We start from the raw sequence: 24,219 nt of genomic DNA, 5'->3' as shown, positions 1-24,219 counted from the left end.
TCCTTTTGTAAAAAAGTAAACTCCATATTAAAAAAGTGTATAAAAATTTATTTATTTTAGTAAGATACACTCTTTTATAAAAATAAAAAATGGACGAACACTTGTATATTTAAAACTTATCCTTAACATTCCTATTTTATAACCAAGGAATTGTATGTTGTTAGTATTTATTGGAACCAACGCTGAAGCTTCAAAAGTAAATTTCTCAACAAATTCTTGAGCTATTAATAAAATCAAAGAACTTGGTGACGAAGCTAATTTGTGGAATATTCTCTTAAGGAATTTCTATGCTACGATGAGAAAGAGGCTCTTTTATTTTCCGTTTTGAAGGAGATTATTTTACCAAATTTAGATAAAATGAAGTACCCACGTGGACTTTATAGGCACAAACAACGTACTTGAAATTTGAAAAGCAAAGGAAAACAAAAAGAAAGAAAGCATGGGTCCCACGATACTATGCACTAACCTTTCAAAAAATCAAATAAAGCCACAATGCACAACTTTTATCAAACACTTGCCTCGAATCAGCACCGGAGTCATCAAAATCAAATAATACAGGGAGAGAGATTGTTGAAGTCAAGAAGCCGAATAAATCCAATATTATCGTATATCTGATGTTCGTGTCCTTCAAGAATCTTTCGTTGTTGGGTGCTTTTCTATTCCTTCTTTGTGTTCGTTTCGCCTCCAGCTGCCTCCGAGCATCGAGTTGCGGTTCGATTCTGAGCTTGAGGATTTCCATATTGAGTTCCTCTCGCTTCTTGGTGAGATTCCGTAATACCCACTTTGAGTTTTTGAGTTGTCCATGGATGTTTCTGATCATCTGTTTTTGTTCTGTTCGTATGTGGGCTGCCTCAAATATTGATGTAAGAGTTTTATATATTTCGTACTGTGTATCTCATTTCCTTTCTTTTCTGTTTTGGTGTTATGCGTTTGGCTCTCGTCTTAGTGGGTTTTGGTTTGGATGGTGAACATGTTACATGATGAAGTTGTTAGAAGGGTTGGATTTCAATATGGCTTTGAGCTCATACTCCGTGCCTTTTATGGTGTGAGATACTAAGGGGATGTTTGAGGAATGGGATGAGAGGAAAACGAGTATTATGTGAATAATAATGAAATGGTTTGAGTTAAAATGTTTTATTGGATTTTGGGAAATGGATGAGAAAAAATTAAAAAAAATATTATAAAGTTAAAATATTGTTAGAATATAATTTTTTAATATAATTTTTGATTTGGGATTTGAAAAAGTTGTATTGTTTTTTGTGTTTTGTTTAGAATTTTGAAAAAATTATAATGATCAAGTAATAATTAGATGAAAAATTTGAAATTGAAAAGTGTTTGTGTTTAAGTGATGTTTGGGAAGGAAATTATGAGAAATTTTAAAATAAAATGATATGGTTTGTATTCCCAAACAAGCCCTAAATTGAGCTTTTGATGGTGAGCCGATGTTGAATGAAGTTTGGTTTAGTTTCATATAACTTGGTCCAAAGCTCTAACATGCTCCCATTATTTTCACCAATGCTTATTTATGAACATGATGGTGTTACATAAAACAAGAAAATAAGTGAAATTCAAGAATAAAAAATAAAGATGCTTGGGGACTACGTGAGAAAGTGGGGCTTGCTACATCAAAGATATAATTAGGGGTGAAAGTTGGTCGTTCCGGACTGGAGAAACCAACCCGGGACCCAGACCGGTCGGTCTCGGTCCTTGAAATAGAGGACCGAGACTTTTCAGTCCGGTCCCGGTCTAGGGGTTTCCCACCCTAGACCTTACCGGACCGGATAGACCGAATTTAAAAAAAATATATTTTATATATATTATTTATATAATAATTATATAATTAATTATGTAATTTTCATCTAACCTATCACTATTAAAAATTTAAAATTTATATATGTTATTAACAAATTAATATTCTATCAATTAACTAATGTATAATATCAATTAACTAATTATATAGTAATTATATAAGTTAAGAATGTAATTTTTATCTAATTTATTATCATTGACTATATAAAATAATTTTTTATTGAGTTAGTTACATAATTCACATTAATAATTCACTTAATTTTAATTTAGTATTTTTTTAAAAAAATTATTAATTTATTTGAAAAAAAAGAAGAATAAAAAAATAAAAAAATAATTGGGCCGGACTGAACGGACCGATAGCTACCGGTCCCTAGGGATGTTCAATCCGGTCCAGTCCGGGGAAAATGATGGACTGAAAATTTCGGTCCATCACCCCCCGGACTGGACCGGACCAATTTATAGTCGTAGATATAACAGTCTTATATATTTAGTAACATTATGTGTACACCGTTGAAATTTCTCCACAACAGAAATTTATAATTTACCATAAATTAAGTGGCAGTTATATATTGGGACCTTAGATACTTGTTCAGAACTGAAACAGATTTTGAAAACTAGAACCTATATAAGTCATTAGATATAAACATGAGGATAGGGGCGCAGGCATTGTACCCTTTACCCCTCCCCCTTCCCCTCTCATTCCTCTCCCTCCACCACTGTTTGTTTCCTTTGCATCAATGTTTTCTATTTCTTTTATATATATATATATATATATATATATATATATATATATAGGTTAGGTAGAAACAAGTTAAAGACAAAAATAATTGAGGTGGGGGGGCATTCCGAGAATTGAACTCGGGACCTCTCGCATTTCAGTTGTGGATTCTGACCTTTTGTTACTCAAGAAATTTAGCTAATGCAGTTTTCTCTTCTTGAGGATTTTAAATTTTTTAAAGTGGCTTTGAGATTATATCTAGGAGGGTCCTGTTTTTGAGGAAACTAGTGTAAAGCTTGTCTTTGGCAAGACAATAATAAATAGGAAGAGTTTCATTAAACGTTATAGCAGGAATGAACTATAACTTTTATCCTCTGAATTGTTAAGAATATTTGGGAAAATTAGAACTACTTGTAAATGGCAAGTATTCTTTACAATTCCGACAATAAATGTAAACAGTGAGTTTGGATGTAACTAGAAGACAAAAGGAAAATTTGGACATTGCAGATGTATCTGGAATGCAGAGTGCTAGTGTCACTTTGTCTTATGTCAACCATCTTTAGAGAACAGAATAATGGGAATTTTTTTAAGCAGAGCATTTAGTTAATAACGTTATCTCCATCTTATTTTCTAGAGCTTTTTGTTGTTAGATGACTGCCTTCAGGAAACAAAAATCCATTTTTCATCTTTGTTGGACTTAATAGATCTTAGAGTCTTTGTGTGCTTCCTGGATACATAAGGTTTCTTCTGTATCCAAACTGATAGAGACGAAACCTTTGATTTCTTCTCTATTCTTAAATGAAATCAATTCAGCTAAGGTTGGCTAGATAAATAAAAAAAATTGTTGGCTAGATATTTTATTTTCTACCATTCTCAATGCAGTTTCTCCTTACCCAAGGAAAAAAAATGTAAACAAGGCCAATCAAATTGATCGCCAAGAATTCTGGAAAATATAGTATCAGCTCTATGGTAATAATAGGCCTGGTTTGGATAGAGAGATGCATTCATCTCATCCCATCCTATCTCATATCATCCCATGTCATCCGATGTCATCTCAATATCCAAATACCACAAATGCAAGTACTTTTCAATTTCAAATCTTCAACTTTTTCATTTAATCATTACCTAATTATTAAACTTTCCCAAACTTCTAAATAAAACACGAAAAACAATTCAACTTTTTTAAATCCCAAAACAAAAATAATATTAAAAAATTATATTCTAACAATATTTTAACTTTATAATATTTTTATTCAATTTTTTCTCTCTCCTTTCCCCAAACCCCATAAAACATTTTAACTCCAATCATTTCTAACTCATCTCATCTCAACTCAAATATCTCACTACTATTCATAAACCATCTCAACTCACTATCCAAACTAGGCCTAAGAATTAGTGTGCACAATCATTTATAATCAGGGCAATCGTTTGTGCAGCCCATATGAAGAGAAACATAAATGATAACTTGGTGAATTACTGAAAGAAAACTTGTAGAAAGAATATGCACCCCCTAAGCAAAATGTTGAAAGGATAAAATTTACATCCATCGTCTGTCATTATGAATTTTTAATGAAAATGAGGTGAGATAATCATAACCAAGATGTTGAGGTGTGTGCTTATGGCCATAAAGCCAACCTGAAGCTCTGTATTATATATTAGTTTTTTATCACCTTTTTTTCTTTGAAGAAAAACAAAGTTTAGCCTATTATCACCTTAATACAACTGAAATTGAAGTCTCTAACTGGAAGAGAGCATCCAGGCTTGCAACTTTCCAATGCATTTAACAGGAATTGGCTCCTAGAAGATCATCTCTTGTGGGGGTAGTTAGCAGGTTCTTTGACTTCATCGATTCCTATTATATGCAGCTGATAGAAAGAATTGTGTTGAAGGCAATCTGATTTTAAATGAAATTGGGTTTCTTTTGTTGTAAGCTAAATTATAGAGGATAATTTGATTTTCTTATAAATTACTCTGCTATTATTTTTGCATAGGGCTTAAATTTAGATGTTTTATCAAGTACTTTTCTGTGTAGTTACTAACTTCATTGGAAATTGTGGTGAATGTAGTAGTACTGTAATCAACTTCACTTTTGTTTTCCTATGTCTAGACATGTTTAATACTCTACACCAGATGCATAACTTGATTGACAAAATAAGTATCTAAGACTAGACAAGAAAGAAGGGGATGGTAAATAAATAATTAATCAGATTCAGTGGCTTTCTCGGACCTACATTTTAATGGCTTAGGTTTCATATTGCTCAGTGATTGGGAGTCTCAATGCACCAACAACGATGAACATCTATTCAGAGATCAGACACAGATCAACTCAATAACTTGGGGGCTTCTGGAGCTATGTCTTCATCTTTTCCAGTTGTCCCTCCCTTTATTGATGACAAATATTCCAGTTATCCAGATTCTTTTTGGGTTTCCCCAGAAAGGGAACTGATGAAAAACCCCATTTCCAGTCAGGCTGCTGCAATAGCTTTTAACAGCAGTATTGATGGGCACTTGTTTACGTCATCCACTGGATTACCCAGTGACGCTCCTTTCTCTTCAGTTTCACATGGAGGACATTCCCGAATTTCCCCATTCATTTCCCAGTCGTCACCTGAGCGGGAATCATTTCTGCCAACCCATTCTTCTCATTTGGATGTACAATCTACAGCATTGATTAATAACAATGACGAGAGTCAGGATATTTCCTGGTGTACAGATCCATTTCAGGATTTTCTTAATTTTCCTGCATATGCATCTGTTGAGAATAGTCAGGTGGAAAGCAGTACTGGTGTCATAGCATCTGAGTACCATACTAGGAGAAACGATTGGCAGTGGACTGATGGATGGATTAACTCTGAGCTGGAGCCAGATTGCAATGAGCTTCCCAATGTTAGTGTGGCAGATCCCAAACCAAAGGTTTGTTCCTCAACTCAACATAATAGCTATACATACTTTTTTTATCGCTATGCAACAATATCTGTACATACTTATCTGTGGAGTTGAAACTTTGAAATTGCGTGCAGCTTTTTGTTTACATTTTGCTTATTAATATAAAGAATAAAATATCTTTTTCCAGGGACTATTTTGAAACTCTGTTTCTCGTCAATAGTTTTTGTTGTGAATGCTGTGATTGTTTGAGGTGAAAACAGTTTCATCTTTTCATTTGTTTTGAAGGGGCAAAATTAGAGGTCAAATAATGCTCAGTGGTTTAATGTGTGGTGGTTGGGGAGAGAAAGAGAGCGCCTTGACTCCCCCAATTCCTATCAACTAAAAAATCACTGCCCTTTACCCCCACCCCATGCCTCCCCATTCTCGAAAGTTGCCTACTCCTCCCCCCCCCCAACAATCCATTCCTTTCCCCAAAAGTCATCACCCCCTAACCCCTATCTCTCCCCTCCATAAAATGGTCTACCCCCTGCATCTCCCTCCCCCCTCACCAAAAAGAGTTGCTGCTGTTAGTTTTTAGACAATTATATGAACTGCTCGATTTGTTCCTGTTAACATTATATATATATATATATATATTCTGTTGTAGTTATTTTTTAACAAGGGGTAAGAATTTTCAAACCATCATATGTACGAAATATTTTCGGGTTATTTTTTAATGGAAAATGTGACACCTCCAACCTCTGCTTGGGATTTGGCAGTAATTGACGCGTCGGGACATGCAACACTGGGTTACATATCCCTCATTCATGATAGTTAACATGCAACCCCCCTAGCATGTTTCTAGTAGTATGAATAAATCACAACAAAAAAATAACAAGGGCTTGAGCAATACATCATGGTACCAAAACATAATCTATTAACCCCAAAATATCATGTCTTACAAAAGTAGGGTCCCAAAACATTGACCCTGCATGTTTACCCAAATATTTTCTTGAAATACATAGTTAAAAACATAATCCTTCTTTTCCTAAGATCTAAGATCTCCTATATCTTTGTTATTAGCTTCAAATGATCTCTATAAATTTATCAATTGCCTCAAAGCAATCCTCGAATGTAAGACTTTCTTTGACTATTGGCGACCAACGGGGCTTATGTTTTCCCATCATGCTTCTTGTCTTCTAAACCTATCACAACTTCTACCATTCTAGGGAGAATGGTAGTGGAACTACTACAGTGAGATTTCGAGAAATATAGGCACAACATAACGATGAGAACGTATCATGTGAGCATGGTTGTTACATTCAGGTATACAATATAGGCACAACTTATATTGATCCAACATATTACATAGGCATGATTTGCAATGGCCAAGCATGTCACATAGGCATGATTTAGGCCTTATTTGGATATTGAGATGAGATGAGATAAGAAATTTATGAATAGTAGTGAAATAGTTTGTGAATAGTAGTGAAATGGTTTGAATTAAGATATTTTTTGGGGTTTTGAGAAAGTAGAAAGAAAAAGTTGAATAAAAATATTGTTAGAATATAATTTTTTAATATTATTTTTGTTTTGGAATTTGAAAAAGTTGAATTGTTTTTTGTGTTTTATTTGAAAGTTTTGGAAATTTGTAATGATTAGGTAAAATGATTAGATGAAAAATTGGAAGATTTGAAATTGAAAAGTGTTTGTGTTTGTGTTATTTGGATATTGAGGTAAGATAGAATGAGATGAGACCATCTTGCAAACCCAACGGGGCCTCAAAATACACATGATTCGAACATGGCATGACAAACCGAGCACACACATGATTCAGTATGACAACAATCCGAGCACATGGTAGAACATATCAAGAATCCGAGCACTTATTCATACACACAAATGGAACATATGCAGCATTTACACAAAAACATTAGCACATTATTCAAGAGTAAGTTAGAGACTAACTTACAAACTTTCTGTTTAGAGTGCCAAACGAGTGAGCTGGAAAACAAAATCCTAAGTGTTAGCATCATCACATAAAACTCTCAAATTGATATAGCTAGTCCGTGTATGTGTACTTAGGCCCCGTTTGGAACTTGGATTGAACTGGGATCAACTCAGTTAATTCTAATTTTAAGCTGAGTCTAACTTATAAAAAAAAAAAAATTAAGCTGAGTCTAACATCCAAACACCTAATTCTCAACTCAAAACCTTTTTACACGTGGGACCTACAACTTTTTTCAACTTTCTATAAATATATCTAAACTCATCTTAACATCCAAACACATCTAAACTCATCTTAGGTGAGCCCCACAAAACTCACTCACCATCTTAACTCACTACTATTCATAAAGAAATCAACTTATCTCAACTCAACTCAACTCATCTCAACATCCAAACGGGGCTTTAGTGGTTGTTGGGAATAATCTCCCTAAATGCTTCAAAAACCTACTTGGCCAACAACTTGCTCAACCAAGGTGGTTTTCCTCAATCACTTTTTCTCCTAAAACCCCATTTCAAAAACCCTAGAGACATAGGGTATACATGATCCCGATTCAAACAAGGTTTATACCCTCAAGGCCCGAGACTCACAAACTCATAGAAACACTCTTTTTCTCTTTCTTTGTGCTTCTTTGGTCCACATCACAAATGCATAGAAAACACTCTTTGATATACAACCCGAGACCTTTAAATCTACCCAACCCTTGGTATTTCATATCAAGAAACTAGAAAAGGAAATGAGTAGGATTAAGGCTTTCTCACCGAGCTAAAGTTTCCTTGAGTGCTATCTGAATCCTTCACTTGGTGGTGCGTGCGAGGGTGTTTGAACAAAAGGAAAATGATTGGAGTTTTCTTGGAGGGGTGCATGAAAGGGAGGGGCTGGAGAGAATGGAGGAGTTCTGAAAATGACTTTTCGGTTTCTCCTGTGTATCCCGCCAGCCATAAATGCTAGGCCATTTATAAGACCTCGATCTCCTCTTCCTCTCTCTCTCTCACTACTCATTTCCTGCTTCAAAATACTAAAGGTCCACAAGCTATCTCACGCATGGATGCCACTTGGATGCCAAATGGCATCCTCTTACCCTTGCCAAGTTCTCCCTCTTTCTTCTTCATCATTTCCTTTTTCAGAAATTACCACAAATTCTCATGACTGGGTGCCATGTGGCAGGCTTTCGGACTCCACTTTCTTTCCCCTCATCATTTGGGCACCTCGGAACTCTTAAGATATATTCTATGCATGGATGCCATGTGGCATCCCCTTGCCATGGCTGAGCACCCCTCTCTTCTTCCTCATCATTGCCTCTTTCTCGGAAACTTGACACATAGGTTCAAGGCATGGGCACCAAGTGGCTAGGCCGAGCTCCTCCCTTCCTCCTTCATCATTGCCTCTTTTTTGGGGAATTTAAGGGTTCTCAATGCATGGATGACGTGGCCAGTCTCGGGCTCCACTCTCCTTTCCTCATCATTGTCTTATTCCAGAAGACTAAGAGTCTCAAAACCCTACCTACGTATGAAGGACAAGGAGTGACCTTGTGGCAGAAAGGTGGCTGGCGTGTGGTTGGAGTGAGGCTTGCTTTGCCCATAAGTTTTGCACCAAATGATTGCACTAGCTCAAGATTCCTTTTGTCAAGCATGCTAAAATCTGGTTGGCTCAAGTGGGCGGCATGGTGCACGCATGGAGGCTTCGTAAGTGCTTGGCTTTAGCCCTTGTGTTTCCCATCATTGTATGGCAAGTTCCCATGACTCATTGATGGCCCTCATTTAATAACCTGCTGTACCCCTAAGTGGTGTGGTATTATTGGTCTAAAGTGGGTGGCAACATGGATGAAGGGTCCTTTCAAGATTTTCGGCCACACCCTCCTTATACTCTGCATTCCTTTTTCATGAATAAGAGCCTCACCTAAAGGTTTTCCTAACCAATCATTATAACCTAATAATCTAGAATCTACCAAGACCGGCTTGGGTGGCTTCCTCTACTCATGTCATGGGGTTTTGAATCCAAAAAGCCCATGAAGAGAGGAAAAAAAAAAAAAAAAAAACCTTTTATAGTATAGAATGGTTCAATAACTCAAACTGCCTTGGCCTAAAATCCAATAACTTAATAAATAAACATTTCCGAATCTAGTGAGTGCGACCTCTGGGTCCTCGCTTTTACTCAGGTCCCCACAGAAATTGTGTAGTTTTCCTTGTGTTTTTTTTTATCTTCTCCATTTTATGTCAAAGCAAACACAGCCTAAATCCTAAAAGGATTATATTCACTAGCGTGTGCTTATTCTTTATGTTGTCTGCAGCTTCTTAGCTAACCATCAGTACAAAATATTTTGCATATTTTATTTTTTCCTTTTCCTTTCAAATCTCTCCACATGATTTTCCTCTTTATTTCTTCTTTGTTTTGTTAATAAGCAACCCACATAATCCATCAGAAAAACTCGTGACTTTATCTCCGCCACTCCATATATGTAGGGAAGGCGGAGAGGGGGGAGGGAGGATAAGGTTTGCATTTGGCCCATATGTAACTGGTGTGCAACTGTTCCTCCAAATGTTAATGGTCTGTAAATGTTTAGGCATGCAAAAATATATGTTAACTAGTCTAGGGTGTGCATGGGTCGGGGTGAGGTTGGTTTTAGGAACTTTTCCTCACCAAACCAACGTCAACTATTTGGAATATTTTTTTCTTTTTGATAAGTAAGAAGATATTTTATTGATATAGAAATAGGCATAGCTCTAGTACACACGAAGTATACATGTGATTACACCTAGTTAGGAACTAGAAGCGGTTACAAGGAAATCATGAAAGTTGAGACCATTAAAGTCTATAACAATGGCCCCACATAAATAAAGTCTTCCAGAAAAAACTCTTGAACTCTTCCAAGGAGCGCTCTCAATCCTCAAAATTTCAGTCATTCCTTTCACTCCAAATGCAACAAAGTAGACAAGTGGGAGCCATCTTCCACACAGCTGCAATCTATGGTATCCCTGTGATCCCTCTCCAACTAGCTAGTAGGTCAACCACCCTCCCCGGCATAACCCATGCTAATCCCACTTTGCTGAAAAAGTGTTTCCATGAGGCCCTTCCAAACTCACAATGTAGAAGTAACTATCTGGAATATTATTGAACCAAACCAGCAAAATCTGCTAAAATAATGGATTGAAACCAATCTACAAGTGATTGGCCTGGATAGGGTCAATTTATTTTGTGCATATATTGTTGGTCCATTTGGAGGACTTATCTTTAATGAAGCTTAATCAATATGGGGCTAGTCATTTACATCTTGATTCTTTAAGCATGTTCAAATTGTGGTTGACGCATTTCTCATTTTGGTCGGATGGCCCAAACATCGGATGGCCTACATTAAGTACATCAACTAACAAATCATTGGTTTGTTTGTGGTGTAGATACTGAAGATAAAGCTTATTAAAATGGACAATAATTATATGAAGAAAATATAATGTCATATTCTTTTTGTTTGGTCTCATCAGGTGGGAAATATTTCGAAACCGAAAATGAACCAGCCTTATAGATTTCTGAAATTCTGTAACCAACTGAGTCATTAACTCGAGGAAAGCAACCCAAAGCCTTCTGGTTGGTTTGGGATAATCGGGTGGTCAAGTTATTTGCAGCCCTTGAACATTTCTGCATATTGTTGCAAACAAATGAAGCCCCCAAAACTTATCTCCCCCACTCCAAATTAACGAAGTACCTACTGCTGACGCTGTCTTATTTTATCTTGATGCAGCAACCCCAAATTTGTGTGCAGCAGCCAGCACCACCTGTGGAATTTCAAATAGTTGATAATGCAATGTCCACTGCACCCCCTACGAAGTCCCGAATGCGTTGGACTCCAGAACTTCATGAGGCCTTTGTAAAAGCTGTCAATCAGCTTGGCGGTAGTGATCGTGCGTAACCTCACCGTACTTAATTTTTTATTCTGTTAGGATTTGAAAAATCACAAGGTTTCCAGTAGGATTTGACTGAATCACTAGGTTTCTTTGTGTCTTTAATGTTAATCTGCAGAAGCCACTCCGAGTGCTATAAAGATCCTCATGAATGTTGAAGGCCTGACTATCTTTCATGTGAAAAGCCACCTGCAGGTGCGTCAACAATTTTATCTTATTTTATATATGCTGCACTTGCGATGCTAGTTGTTTCTTGCCCTTAATGAGCTGGATTTATTGTATCTTTTCTCAGAAGTATAGAACAGCCAAATTCAAACCGGAGTCATCAGAAGGTAATGATAGCTTCTTCATTTCTTATAGCCTGGCCATGGCTTTGAGACATGTTGAAGCCCTAAGGCTTGCTAACCCTGTAACCCTGTAAATCTGTTTGCCAAAGTTTGCTTGCTAGACAGTTGCCCCCCATTGGAAGAACCAAATAGTTTTTTATTTTTTCATTTGCTTATGTCATGCTCCCTTTCCTGTCTTGTTTTTTTTTTTTTTTTTTTTGGAACACCCTGCTGTAGGATTGGTGTTGATGAATAAAATGCATAAGCAGACTGCAGTAAACTTATCAGTTGCAGTTGTTCCTTTTTTCTTTGCAGGAACTTCAGAGAAAATAGCAACTTCTATTCAAGAAGTAAAATCTCTGGACCTAAAGACGTAAGTAATTCATTGTCTCATATGTATCTCAATATATTTACTAGTCCAAAAGAACATGCTGGGATATATGCATACTATCATGTTTCTCTTAGTTTGTTGATTGTTTATTTGTAGATGAGTGTTGTATCTTTGGCAGCATGTCCCAATATTTAAACAGTGCAATTTCAAGTGTTATAGATTTTTGCTTTCCTATTTATTATCTATCAATTAGTAATGTCGTCATTGTGTAGAAATCATTATTGCCAGTGGATGTGAGTAACCACTTTAATTGACTTTTCGTTCTCATTTCAGTATAATTAACTTTTTTTTTTACTTACACTGTAACACCCCTTCCCGTAGGTCTGGAATGTTACGTACATTCATAACATAATGCCCGGTAAAGAGATTCAGTCTCATAAAGTACCTCATCTATTGGATCACAAAACTTACGTAACAAAACAGTCTTTGATAACATAGAGCTGAAAAAATAATTGAAAAGACATAAACTAGATCTATGTGAAACCAACACTGCTTAAATGTCTAAATCATACACTAAGTCTCTAGATACTTATTCTACTCCTGGCACTCCTACTTTGTATCTGCGAAATCATCATCTGGGATATTAAAACATGAAAACAAATAAACAAACAAATGAGTCAAAGACTCAGGAATAGCACATCATACTGTAAACTTAACTTAGTTTAACATTAGGCTTAGTTTTGAAAACTTACATATATTGTCACACATCCACATAACATATATATCATTCATTAGTAACATAAACAGAATCACACATAATCATGGCAATACATGTAACGTGGATGCATGAATGACTGACTCCATGCATTTCCCAACAATCATACATGACTTGTTCATCTTGTCTTTCACTTATTTAGTGGCAATTCATTACATGTGTACATCAGTCCAATTGTCATTGATCGTATATAACATATCATAACATGTAGTAAAACATGCTTGGGTCCGTGTTATCACTTAACATCTGGTGAACCATGCTTGAGTCCGTGGCACTGTATAACGTATTATAACACGCAGTGAAACACGCGTGAGTCCGTGTTATCACATAGACTAGTGCCACATGTACTTACATTTTTACTTACAAGATTCATTTTATTAGCTTTCTTTTGAAATTCAAAATTTGAAATTCAAATTTCATTATTTTCAACGTATCAATAACTAACATGTGGAGAAATAAGTTTTTTGTAAGTTTTTCTTAAGTACATTTGGCATTTTCCTATCACATATCATATGGTGAACCACGCTTGAATCCGTGGCACCCCATATCGTATCATAACATGTAGTGAAACTCGCTTGGGTCCCGTGTTATCACTTAACATATGGTGAACCACGCTTGAGTCCGTGACACTGTCTAACGTATCATAACATATAGTGAAACACGCTTGAGTTCGTCTTATCACATATCATATGGTGAACTACGCTTGAGTCCGTGGCACCGCTTAACATATCATAACCTATGGTGAAACATGATCGAGTCCATGTCACCTTACATATGGTGAACCACGTTGAGTTCGTGGCACCGCTTAACATATCATAACCTGTGGGAAAAAATGCTTGGGTCCGTGTCACCACAAAACATATTAGCTTAGATGTGGTGGACCACGCTTGAGTCCGTGGCTTGTACATCCACCCATTACTTAAGGCCAATCTTAAAGCTTACCTGTCGTTCATGTGTTTTCTTATTAACTTTCATAATGCACGAGAACATGTTCGACTTCATGACTTTACATGGCATACTCTTATGCATGGCATAACATTATACATGGCATATTAATATGAGTCTTACACCACATAGCATAACATAGGCATGGCATAATATGATCTAAATATTACATGGCATACATGATCTAAATACTACATGAACATTACATGGCATACGTGTGATTTTCATAACATCTCATCCATCTTACAATTCATACCAGCATAGCATCATAAGCATATCATCGTAATTCATTGAGATTCGTGAAAAGGGGCCTAACCTAACCTTGGCTTGTAGCGTAGCATAGGTAAACATCACATTTTTCATGCACAATCAGAATAATTACAGCACACATATAATTATGATCATGCTACTTACATCTTAGCATTGCTTCCACAATCTCATGTCATAGCTCGTGACCTATACGAGGCACTAATCGTCACTAACGTTTCTTAGAACGTGTCGTAGCATTCTAATTACTTTGGAACCATACCATAGAGATAATTTAATAAATATTCAGTTATACTAAAATTAATAGATATTAATATTATTTAAAACTTGTAACATATTCCTTGATTTTCTAATTAAAATACAACATAATTATTTTATTAAAAATCCAATTAAATAGACAATTGGAATATTAATAAAATAGTAGGCTCAATAGTATACTTTAAAATATACTTTAAATCCCTAGAATATATATTCTGTAAAATACAACAAGCCAATTTAAACATTAAGCTCCATATGAAGTCAGCCCATTCAAAATGATATACTAGTTTATGAAATCAACCCCTTAAGAAAATAGGAAGGCCCAAGGCCCATGTGAGAAGTCAGCCCACGTAGAGAACAAGTTAAGACACAAATCTGACATAGACACTTAAGGGCAGAGATGTAATTTAACCCAAGATTCTTCAAGGTGTTTATTGGAGGTTATAGGGGTCGGCAGTGGGGCCCCGCACCCTGCTGCCCCACCCCCATCCGCCCCGCCCCTGCCCCGCAGGAAGAAGGACCAGCACGGGGGTGGGATGACCCCAGCGGGGCCTGCCCCGCCCCCCACTCTGCTCCACATATATAAAAAGAATATTTTTTTAATATTTATATATATATAAATAAATATATTGTATATAGATATATACAATTTATTAAAGATTTGAAATTATATTCAAGTTATTGGATTGCCTTGGCCGCAATCCAAAATATAACTCTAATGAGTTTTAAGTTCTTTTTGTATTTATAAATTTTAATTTATAATTTAAATTATATTATAATTTGGGTCCAAAAGAATATTTTTGGACCCAAAAATAATTTTTTAAACCCAATGGGTTGGCTTAGGAGGGGGCGGGGCGGATGACATTTTTCCCTCCGGCACGCACTATGCGGGTAGCACCCCTAGGAGGTTACACAACAAGGACTTAAAGGGCATAAATGTAATTACAATATTATTGGATGGGCTTTTTGGAAAAGGTTGAAACAAAATAACTAAAAGAGGAAAAACATGGTTACAGGAGAGGGGGTTGTGTGATGCTTATCGAGAAAGAGAGGAGAACCACTGCGACAGTGGGTCTAGGTGGCTGGCCTAAGTTCACGGTGGAGAAACTGGAGGCTCTCTCTGAACATGGTGGCACGACATAGAGAGAGAGAGAGAGAGTTTAGAGAAAGAGAAACTATCAAACCGAAAGCAACAAAGAGAGAGAGGAGGGTGGCAGACGGTCGTGGGCTTACCGGAATAGTGCGAGGTGAAGGTAGGTGTGTAGTCGGTGAGTTCTGTGGATGCAGTGAGGTGATCCGACGTCCTCTAAGGTTGTGTTCGGGACCCCGGTCTTGTCCCTAACACTAAGGTCCACTAGCTTGCCTTAGTGAAGATGACGACCGAGTGACCTTGCCAACTTGCTTGGCCTTCCACAAAATGGTGGTGTTTGGGTGATGGAATGATGATGTATTTGGGTAGGCTAAGTGTTTAGGCTAAGACAAATCAATGTGGGTGGCTAGATTTGTTCTTGAGTGAAGTGTCGAGATGATGGAGGCTAGGGTGGAATGGATGAAATGAGGTTATGGTTCGGGTTGGAAACAACTAGGGTTGTCGTGGACTATGAGGAAGATTGGCTTAGGATTATGGGTGTGTGATGCAATGGGAATGGCCTAAGGTTTACCCTTGATGTTTGGGCCACTTGGATGGTGATTTGGGTAAGTATGGTGTAGTGTAGCTAGGGTTTTGTGGGGTGGCTAAGATGGATTTCGAGATTAGCAAGAGATGGCTTAGGGTTTGAGCTTAGGATGATGCTAGGGTTTGGTTGGCTTAGGAATGGATATGGTAAGTTAGAAAGATGAAGGAATCTTTGAGTGATGAGGGAAATTTGAATTTGAATTTGAATTGGAGGAAGTCAAGACTCCTAAAACGAAGGAATCACCTTAGGGAGCCTTGAGGGATTTTAGGAATTGGATGAGTGATTGGAGGGATGGAGTGATTCTAGGGAAGTTCCTAGAATTAGGGGATTGGATGGGATTGAGTCAACTTTCCTTGAATTAAGGAAGTTGCCAAAGAGGATTCTTGATGGATGGCTAGGTCAATGGATTAGATGATGGACTTGGCTAGGGTTTGTGTTTAGGGCTTTGGAGTTGGGGTATGGATGTGGTCGGCTAGGGTTGGCCGAACAAGGTTAGAGAGTGATTCTAGGAAGTTGTTCCTAAAATCTAGGAACTCAATTTGGAAATGATTTGGCCGAGAATGGTGAAGTGTTTGGGTCAACTAGGGTTGCTAAATTATAGGAACACAAGTTTGGTAAGTGGAATGGGCGGCTAGGGCAAATTCAAATAAGGCAAGTGATTGCCGAAATTTGAATTTGAATTCAAATTGGGAGTGTGTTTCGGCTAGGGCAAGTTTGATGGAGGGAACAATTTATGGTAAGTTTGACAAACTTATGGAAAGGATGACAAACTCTATGGTGGTCGAAATTTGTGTATGGCTTGGATTGAATGGATGACACCAATGAACAATGGATGAATACTATGAATGAATGGACTCAACAAAGAATATGAAGACTTTTTATGATTTAAGGATATTTTGATATGCAAAAAAATATATGAACAAGATGAAGAACATATATGGACAAGGATAGATAATGGATGAACAAGATAACACTTCAACTATTGATTCACGGATTGCACAATAATTGAAATAAACCTCATATATTGATGAACACAACTTGGATTCACGAATTGCACAAAGTTGCAAGAACAAGATAGATGGATTGAACCACACCTATTCACGAATTGCAAGGTGTGATCCTCTCTTTGGGATTCACGAATTGCACCCAAAAAGCCCAAGTGCTCTAGCATCGAAATATGATCTTAAGAACAAAAAGTCTACCCACTAGGGAATTTGCCAAAAGATGTGAATGCAAAGACTAAGGGTCTTATTTATAAGGATTACAAGTTGGAAACCCTTAATAGGTCCCTTGGAAAATAAATAATTAAATAAAAATTAATAATAAAAAATAACATAGTTGGCATGGGCCAAGTTGACCCATGGCATGCATGAGCCCATGGGTGGGCTAGGCTGGCTGACAGGGCCCTGGGCTGGTCTGGGAGCTGGGCGTGCTGGGGCGCGCGCCCGCTGGGCCCGGGCGAGGCGTGCGGGCGAGGCGCTGGGGCGCTGCGCGCGTTGGGCACGGGCGAGGGGTGCGCGCTGGGCGTGCTGTGCGCTGCGCTCGCACGCGGCATGCGTGCTGGGTGCGCTGGCCATGCTGAATGGGCTGGTTTGGTCACCAACCTCCTTGGGCATCCTGGGCATGTCAAGGCAGGCCCCATGGCATGCCCGTGGGCCTGTTTTGGGGCTGTCCAGCCTTGTCTTGACTTGGCTAGTGGCTTGACGATGGGCCACAAGACATGGGTTCCTACCAGGTTGCCGGCGGTGGTAGAACAAATTACATAGGCCAATGAGTCACTGCTGATAGAGAGGGAGAGGGAAATCGACAATGGAAAAAGAAGAGGGCTTACCGTCGGTGTGCTCTGTGGTTGGTTCCGGTGAGGTGGCTGTTTGGTTGCTGAGAGGAAGGCTATGGTGGCTCTGTGAGGAAGATAAGGTTTGATTTTACTGTGGGAAGGTTCTGGCCATAAGGGGGTACTGTGGGTTTGCTGAAGGGAATATTGAGAGCAAAAAGAGAGGATTTATGGGAGGATTTTTGAGGTTAGAGTTGGTTTCAATTAGGAAACTATTCAAATTAGAAAATAGAGATAAAAGGGGCGTACAGTCTACCGAGTGGAGGAATCCTATTCAAATCAAATTACTATCTCAAAACATATCTTAATAATAAAAATACTAATAATAACAACAACAACAACAATAATAATAATAATAGTGATTAAAAAAGTAATAATTCTAAGCCCTAATTTAGGACCTGAATGTTACAGTTTATCACGCAGTTTCAGGTCTATGGTATAAGGAACTAATTTTATTTGTAACTTAATAAAAGAAAATAAATTTGTTTTATCGAAATTTCATGAAAACATTGATATGCCCTAATTGTTCTTGTAGATGGAAATTTATCCTACATCTGATGACTCCTTAGAATGCCCAACTTTCAGATTTTTTTTTTTTTTTTTTTAAATCTGATTTATATTTGTGCTCTCATGCTGAATTTAGGCTGAAATTGAAGTGTGTACTTTTTATTTTAATCACAGGAGTATGGGAATCACTGAAGCATTGCAGATTCAGATGGAACTTCAGAAGCGACTTCATGAACAACTAGAGGTAGGCACTTGAACTTCGTAGCAGAACTCGCATTCTTTTTGGTTTTGTCTGAAAAGGAGAAAGTATTAATGCTCGAATCCAATACGAAATGTTAGATACTTCCTGATGTGTTTAAATTTGAGCGTAAAAGATTCATCGAGGACGGTATCAGTATCACAGTGGTAATTTCAAAAGTTCATAACTCATCTAACTAACAACTCTTCGTCACTATATATTTTCCACTTGGGTGGGAATGCTGCTTTCTGAAGTCTCTTTGTTTTTTTGTTTCTTTGTAAACGTTAAATTGTGATAGTTTATACCATGAAATCAAGTTCAGTTGCTAATTTGATCTGCTAATACATCTTTTTTTATTGAGAACCTTCAATTGTTGTGCTTTGGAAGGGAAATGTAGAGTTGGAACTCACAAAAGAACATGGAAATCATGGTCTATCACCATTTACAGGAACCTATATTTTTTTACGCTTTCTGATACGGTAGTTGCTGTGTTCCTGCAGAATCAAAGACAGCTGCAACTGGAAATTGAAAAACAAGGGCAGTATCTTAAAATGATGGTTGAGAAACAGAGGAAAATGGAAGATGACAGGATTAAGGCCTCGACGTCTGCCTTTGATGATCCTTCTGCTCCACTTTCAAATGTAGTGCAGCCATCCCCTACGCATGTCAACCCGGAAACCTCAAAACTGGATGAACTTAAATCAGGGCCAGGAACTAGTCGTGTCAACGCCACACCTGAAGACAGCTCCTGGGATGTGAGTAGGAAACAAAAGGCACATGAAAGCGAAGATGCCAAGGATCAAGAACCAGGTTGCAGTAACTATACTGGTCCACTGACAAAACGAGCAAGAGCAGATCAAATAGCAGCGTCCTCAACTGAATTTTGGTCTGAAGAAAATCTTTTTCCATGACGTTGTGCTGCCACTGGAACACTTGGAGGGTTGGCCTGGTGAAGGGTATTTGAGCAGTAGGCTGAAAGATGACATCTGAACCAAATGTTTTTTTTATTTTTTTCATTCTTTTTTGTAAATTATGGCGTGTTTTCTTCATTTAGAAAAGAAACGGAGGTTCCAGTACTGATGATTTTGGTATCCTGTGTTTCTGTCTTTGGTTAGAGGCTAAATGCACCAAAAAATGGATTTTCTGTTCATATATAGGAATTTATTTGTGATCTTGCAACGTTTAACCTATACCATAATACTTACTAGTTGTAGACCCGTGCAATGCAGGGGAATAGAAAAATATATAATCTTTTGATTTTTGATTTTTTAAATTTGTTCTATGTTGTGAATTTGAATCCAAAACTTCATTAAGGAATGCACAATTTTAGTAGATGTATCAAAAACAAATGATGACCACTTGAAACATTGCCAAGGTAGCATCTTTCAGATCCACCTCTAAAAACTAAACTTTAGAGACATAACCTTATTATCCAAAGATTGTTCACCAAGCAACTTTGTATGCTTAGTATTTGTTAGATACAGTTTTAAAATGTGTAAGCATCCCGTATTCTTTTTAAAAAATAGCAAGATCCACCATTTAAAAAGTACGTTTTTTCATGTAGTGCTTGTTGGGCACGGACCAACATAAATCATTTAACAATTTGAAAAATATACTTAATTTTGTTTTGACCTCGACTTATTTACTTTTCTGGGCCCTAGCTAAAGTGAAGCTTGAGCTTGACTAATATTACACGTTTAGTAGTAAGATGATGTGAGAAATATGTGAATAATAGCGAAATTGTTTTAAGTTTTTTTTTTTTTTTTTAAAAAAGAAGAGCCAGTAGCCACCTTCATAGCGACCCCATCCCAAGTTTATTAGGCAATCCTCATTTATGGTGAAGGAATACCGTGATTACAAACTAACATATGGGAGTTTACAAATAAGAAAATAATCACTTCCAAACACAAACCAACCAAAAAAAAAGAACAAAAGAAAAACAAAAGACCACACCCAAAAAACAAAGCAGAACTAAACAAGCCTAATACAAAAAGTAAACTAAACAAGCCTAATAAACAAAAGGTAAACTGAACATGCCTAGAAAAACAGGAAGCAACAGACCACAACCAGAGAGCAAAAACGGAACTACACAGGCCTAATAGAAAAAGTAAACTAAACATGCCTAATAAACAAAAAGGAAACTAAACATGCCTAACAAAAAGCCTCTAAGCAACCCCAAAAGCAAAATAAATAAAACGATCGTTAGGTACATATTGAAGGCTGCCCAGCCTTATCTATCTGAATAGCACCCCTTACGAACCTCGGCAAATGCCGGAATTCTTCATAAACTACATCACTGCCTAGCTCCCCTTGTTTAGCTAAGAAGTCAGCCGCTTGGTTCCCTTCATAGAATTGATGAACGACATGAATATCCATTCCTTGCAATTCATGACTAAGCACATTCCCATCGTCTCATAAATACCAATTTAAGTTAAAATGTTTGAAATGATAAAAAGTATGTCTCATTGTGAAATATTTTTGGATGCAGAAGTGAGATGAAATGATTTTAACTTTTTTTTTTTTTATGAAGATTGAATAAAGTGGCCATACTAATTATTGGAAAGTGTTTTTAATGAAAGAGAATTATTTATGAATAAATTTTTCATTAACTAAAATAAATTATTAAATGAAAAATCTATAAACATATTAAAATACGAAATTATCATTTTTAATTTTTTCAAAATTTTATAATTCTATAATTTTCAATAAGATCAATTTTCAATATAATATAAATCATTCTAATTATCAGTTATCAATTAGAAAATTCCCTTCGTTGTTTTTTTTTCCCAAATTGATTTGATTCGAAATATCGAAAATTATCGGTGGGTCCCACAAAAAATTATACCATTCTAACTTTCAATTACACTGACGAAAGGTTATAAGTTATTTTTTCAAGATGGGATGTAATTCGAAAATTCCTATCAATTATCTATATAAAATACATCATTATAACTATCGAATATATGTTCAAAAATTAGAAACTATATTTTTTTCTTAATTATGTAATTCGCAAATCTCAATATAACATAAATTATCAATAAAAGAATATTTTTTCTAATTATCAATTACAGCTTTGGAACTTCTCAACTTTAATTATTTCAAATTTATCTTATACGAATTACACAAAATTTACAGAAATATCAATATTCGGCTGCACCAATCTAATTCTCAATTATTGGTTGGAAAATGTTTATATTTATCAATAAAAAATACAGCATTGCAGCCATAACAAAATTACGTGCATGCCCCAATAAGAAATACATGTTCAATTCTTATGTGCCCACATAGGTATTGCAATCTTATTCCTGATTGCAGTCGTAGCTTGGACTGGTTCACTGGTCATGTCTGGAAGCTGTTGAGATGATTTGGCCTCGTCACCAACCCCACGCCTATTTCGATGGAGATCCATGTTGCTCCATATCTCAAATAACTCGCCGTTGGGACTCACCGTTCGAATAATATTATACAGGACACAACATCAAGTAACGATGAGCCCTTATCTAACTGTGATATATGTAGGCATATAACTTAAAACTTTAATTTGTTCTTTCAAAACACCAAATGTGCATTTAATAACATTACGGAATGATGAATCATGATAATTTAAGTAGTCTTTATACCCCTAAATGAATGCACACTATTGCAATCACTTCTATGATACATTTCTTTGGGATATGGGGACATAAAATCCCTCAGTACATGGAAATGTCGAATTAACTAGATAATAGTAACTTGTCAAAATTTCAACCATAACTTCGGTTAATTAGAGGACTACAATCCGGCTCCTTATACATACTTATTCTCCAAATTTTGACAATATATTTGGGGGAAATTCTCATTTCCTCCTCCCATCCGATTTCCTATTTTAGGGTTTGAGTTTACACTTGCTAAGTTGGTTCCCCATAGAGATGGGGAACCGCAATACATCCCATTTTCTATTTTTAATTATTTTCAAGTGTCCCTCTCTCTCTTCCCCTCCCGTGGTTTCGATGTCCCTCGAGTCTTGAACAGCTATCGGCTCTCTTACACTCTACAATCCTCGGCATCCCCTTTGCCATTTTTCATGAAATAGGTAAAATTTTCTTGAACAAATAGCACAAAAACCTATTTTCATTTCATCTCTCACAAACTCACACATACAGTCCCTGTCTCTCATGTCGTCAACTCTGAGAGAAATTTTATTGTCCATTTCATTTTTGCTCTACCATTTTAGGTCTCTGTAACTTTATTGTTGAATGTTGAGGTTGATCTCGAAAACCCTAGCCCACTAGACCAAAATGGTTTTTGTGTATGCTTCTTTAGGGTTTTTATAATGGCAACTTTTGTACAGGTTTTGGAAATTGTTTCATAAAATCAGTGATCAAATTTTGGTTGTTTGATTTGTGTTTTGTGAAATTGATGTGTATTGCTATTCAATCTAGCTTTGTCATTTCAGTGTGCTACGAATTTGACATGTCCCTTTGTTTCACTGTCAGTGATGAATCCATATAGATTTTGGTTCTTTTTTATTTCTATTTTGTGAAATTTATATGTTCTGCTATTCAATCTACCTTTACCATTTCACTGTACTACGAAGTTGACTTGCTGCTTTGTTTCACTGGGGTTATGCATTCCATACAGACTCACTGCTTATTTGATTTGTGTTTTCTAAAATTTATGCCTTCTGCTATTCAATTTATCCTTGTCATTTCATCTTGCCTTTCTATTAACATGCTTATGTTTTATTTTATTGTCAGTGAATAACCCATACAGATTCACTGCTTGTTTGATATATGTTTAGTAAAATTGTGAAACTTCTACTATTCAATCTAGATTTGTCATTTCAGTGTGCCTAGAATTTGACATAGCAGATGTTATGTCATTAATTGAATTCTAGCTTGCCATTTGATTCTTATGAAGAATTTGACATGCAATCTAATGTGTTTTGTTTCACTACCAGTTACCTTCCCTTAGACATTATATTGCTTGTTTGATTTCTCTCTTTAATTGTTGTGTAATTTATTCAAGATAGCTTGCCATTTCACTCTATGTGTAATTTAAGATGCTCACTGTAGTAGTTAAAATCAATGAGCTTGCCATTTTCGAGGAACTGCTTCTGAAATTTATGTTTTGTTAAATTTCATGGGTTTATTCAATCTAGCTCTACATGTATGATTTTATCAGCATTTTCACATGCTAATGTGCTTGAATTTTCACATGAAAGTTTTTTTTGTCTGGATAAATCTTATGTTTTCTTGCCATTTTGTTCTATGAATAAGTTTTGTAACTTTTTCTATTTTTAGAGTACAAAATTGTGGGCAACCTGACACTTTGTTTTGCTCTCTTATTGCTGTGTTGGTTGGCTTCACCAGTTGTTGACTTTCTAGTTTTGTTGTTGACTCCTTATTTGCTTATTCTCACTGTCATTGATTTGTTCTTTACAACTTTAATCATTGACTTCAATGAGGTTGTCATAGGGGCTATATGTGTAATTAGGTTGTGACGATTGTTAAGTTGTAGCTAGGCTATGATGATGGTTAAATTCAATATAATAAATGTGTAAAATCACAAATTTCATGAATGGGGTGAGCTCGATATGGCAGGGTAACTCTGATGATAATTTTTTGTGAAACTTTCACAAAGGCAACCGTTTTGCGGCCATTCGAGTTTGTGTTATGTGCATTCCTATGCCTAAATAAAAATAAAACCATTCTGAGCTTCCTAGAATAGAAAATTTCTTTTCCACTGTTATGTAATTTATGTGCTTCTCTATATTTTTTAGTTCTGTTG

At 36.5% G+C, this 24,219-nt stretch overlaps 1 protein-coding gene across 3 annotated transcripts; it reads left to right on the top strand.

The window, feature by feature from the left end:
* Positions 1–501: 501 nt before the first annotated feature.
* Positions 502–19,564, top strand: LOC121259526 (protein PHR1-LIKE 1-like). Of its 3 annotated transcripts, none has more exons than XM_041161140.1 (8): positions 502–761; positions 4,790–5,440; positions 11,134–11,293; positions 11,412–11,488; positions 11,586–11,625; positions 11,935–11,992; positions 18,387–18,456; positions 18,951–19,564. In XM_041161140.1, exons 2-8 carry the CDS (start codon positions 4,880–4,882, stop codon positions 19,359–19,361), a joined length of 1,377 nt encoding a protein of 458 aa, XP_041017074.1. In that variant the 5' UTR covers positions 502–761; positions 4,790–4,879; the 3' UTR covers positions 19,362–19,564. The 3 variants fall into 3 exon arrangements, with proteins under 3 accessions (XP_041017074.1, XP_041017075.1, XP_041017076.1); XM_041161141.1 differs by having other exon boundaries at positions 4,774–5,440; XM_041161142.1 differs by having other exon boundaries at positions 502–863.
* The last annotated feature ends 4,655 nt before the right edge of the window (positions 19,565–24,219 follow it).

Source organism: Juglans microcarpa x Juglans regia, chromosome 4D (genome assembly GCF_004785595.1).
Source record: "Juglans microcarpa x Juglans regia isolate MS1-56 chromosome 4D, Jm3101_v1.0, whole genome shotgun sequence".
NCBI lineage: Eukaryota > Viridiplantae > Streptophyta > Magnoliopsida > Fagales > Juglandaceae > Juglans > Juglans microcarpa x Juglans regia.
Note: the sequence above shows the minus strand (reverse complement) of the source record. Positions and strands in the feature narration are given on the sequence as shown.

What these genes read in the sequence shown, in the direction of transcription:
- LOC121259526 (XM_041161140.1), top strand. Translation starts at nt 4,880, where the DNA reads ATGTCTTCATCTTTTCCAGTTGTCCCTCCCTTTATTGATGACAAATAT. An exon ending in ATGTGAAAAGCCACCTGCAG is followed by an intron (nt 11,489 to 11,585) that starts GTGCGTCAACAA and finishes ATCTTTTCTCAG; the next exon opens with AAGTATAGAACAGCCAAATT. An exon ending in AAATCTCTGGACCTAAAGAC is followed by an intron (nt 11,993 to 18,386) that starts GTAAGTAATTCA and finishes TTTTAATCACAG; the next exon opens with GAGTATGGGAATCACTGAAG.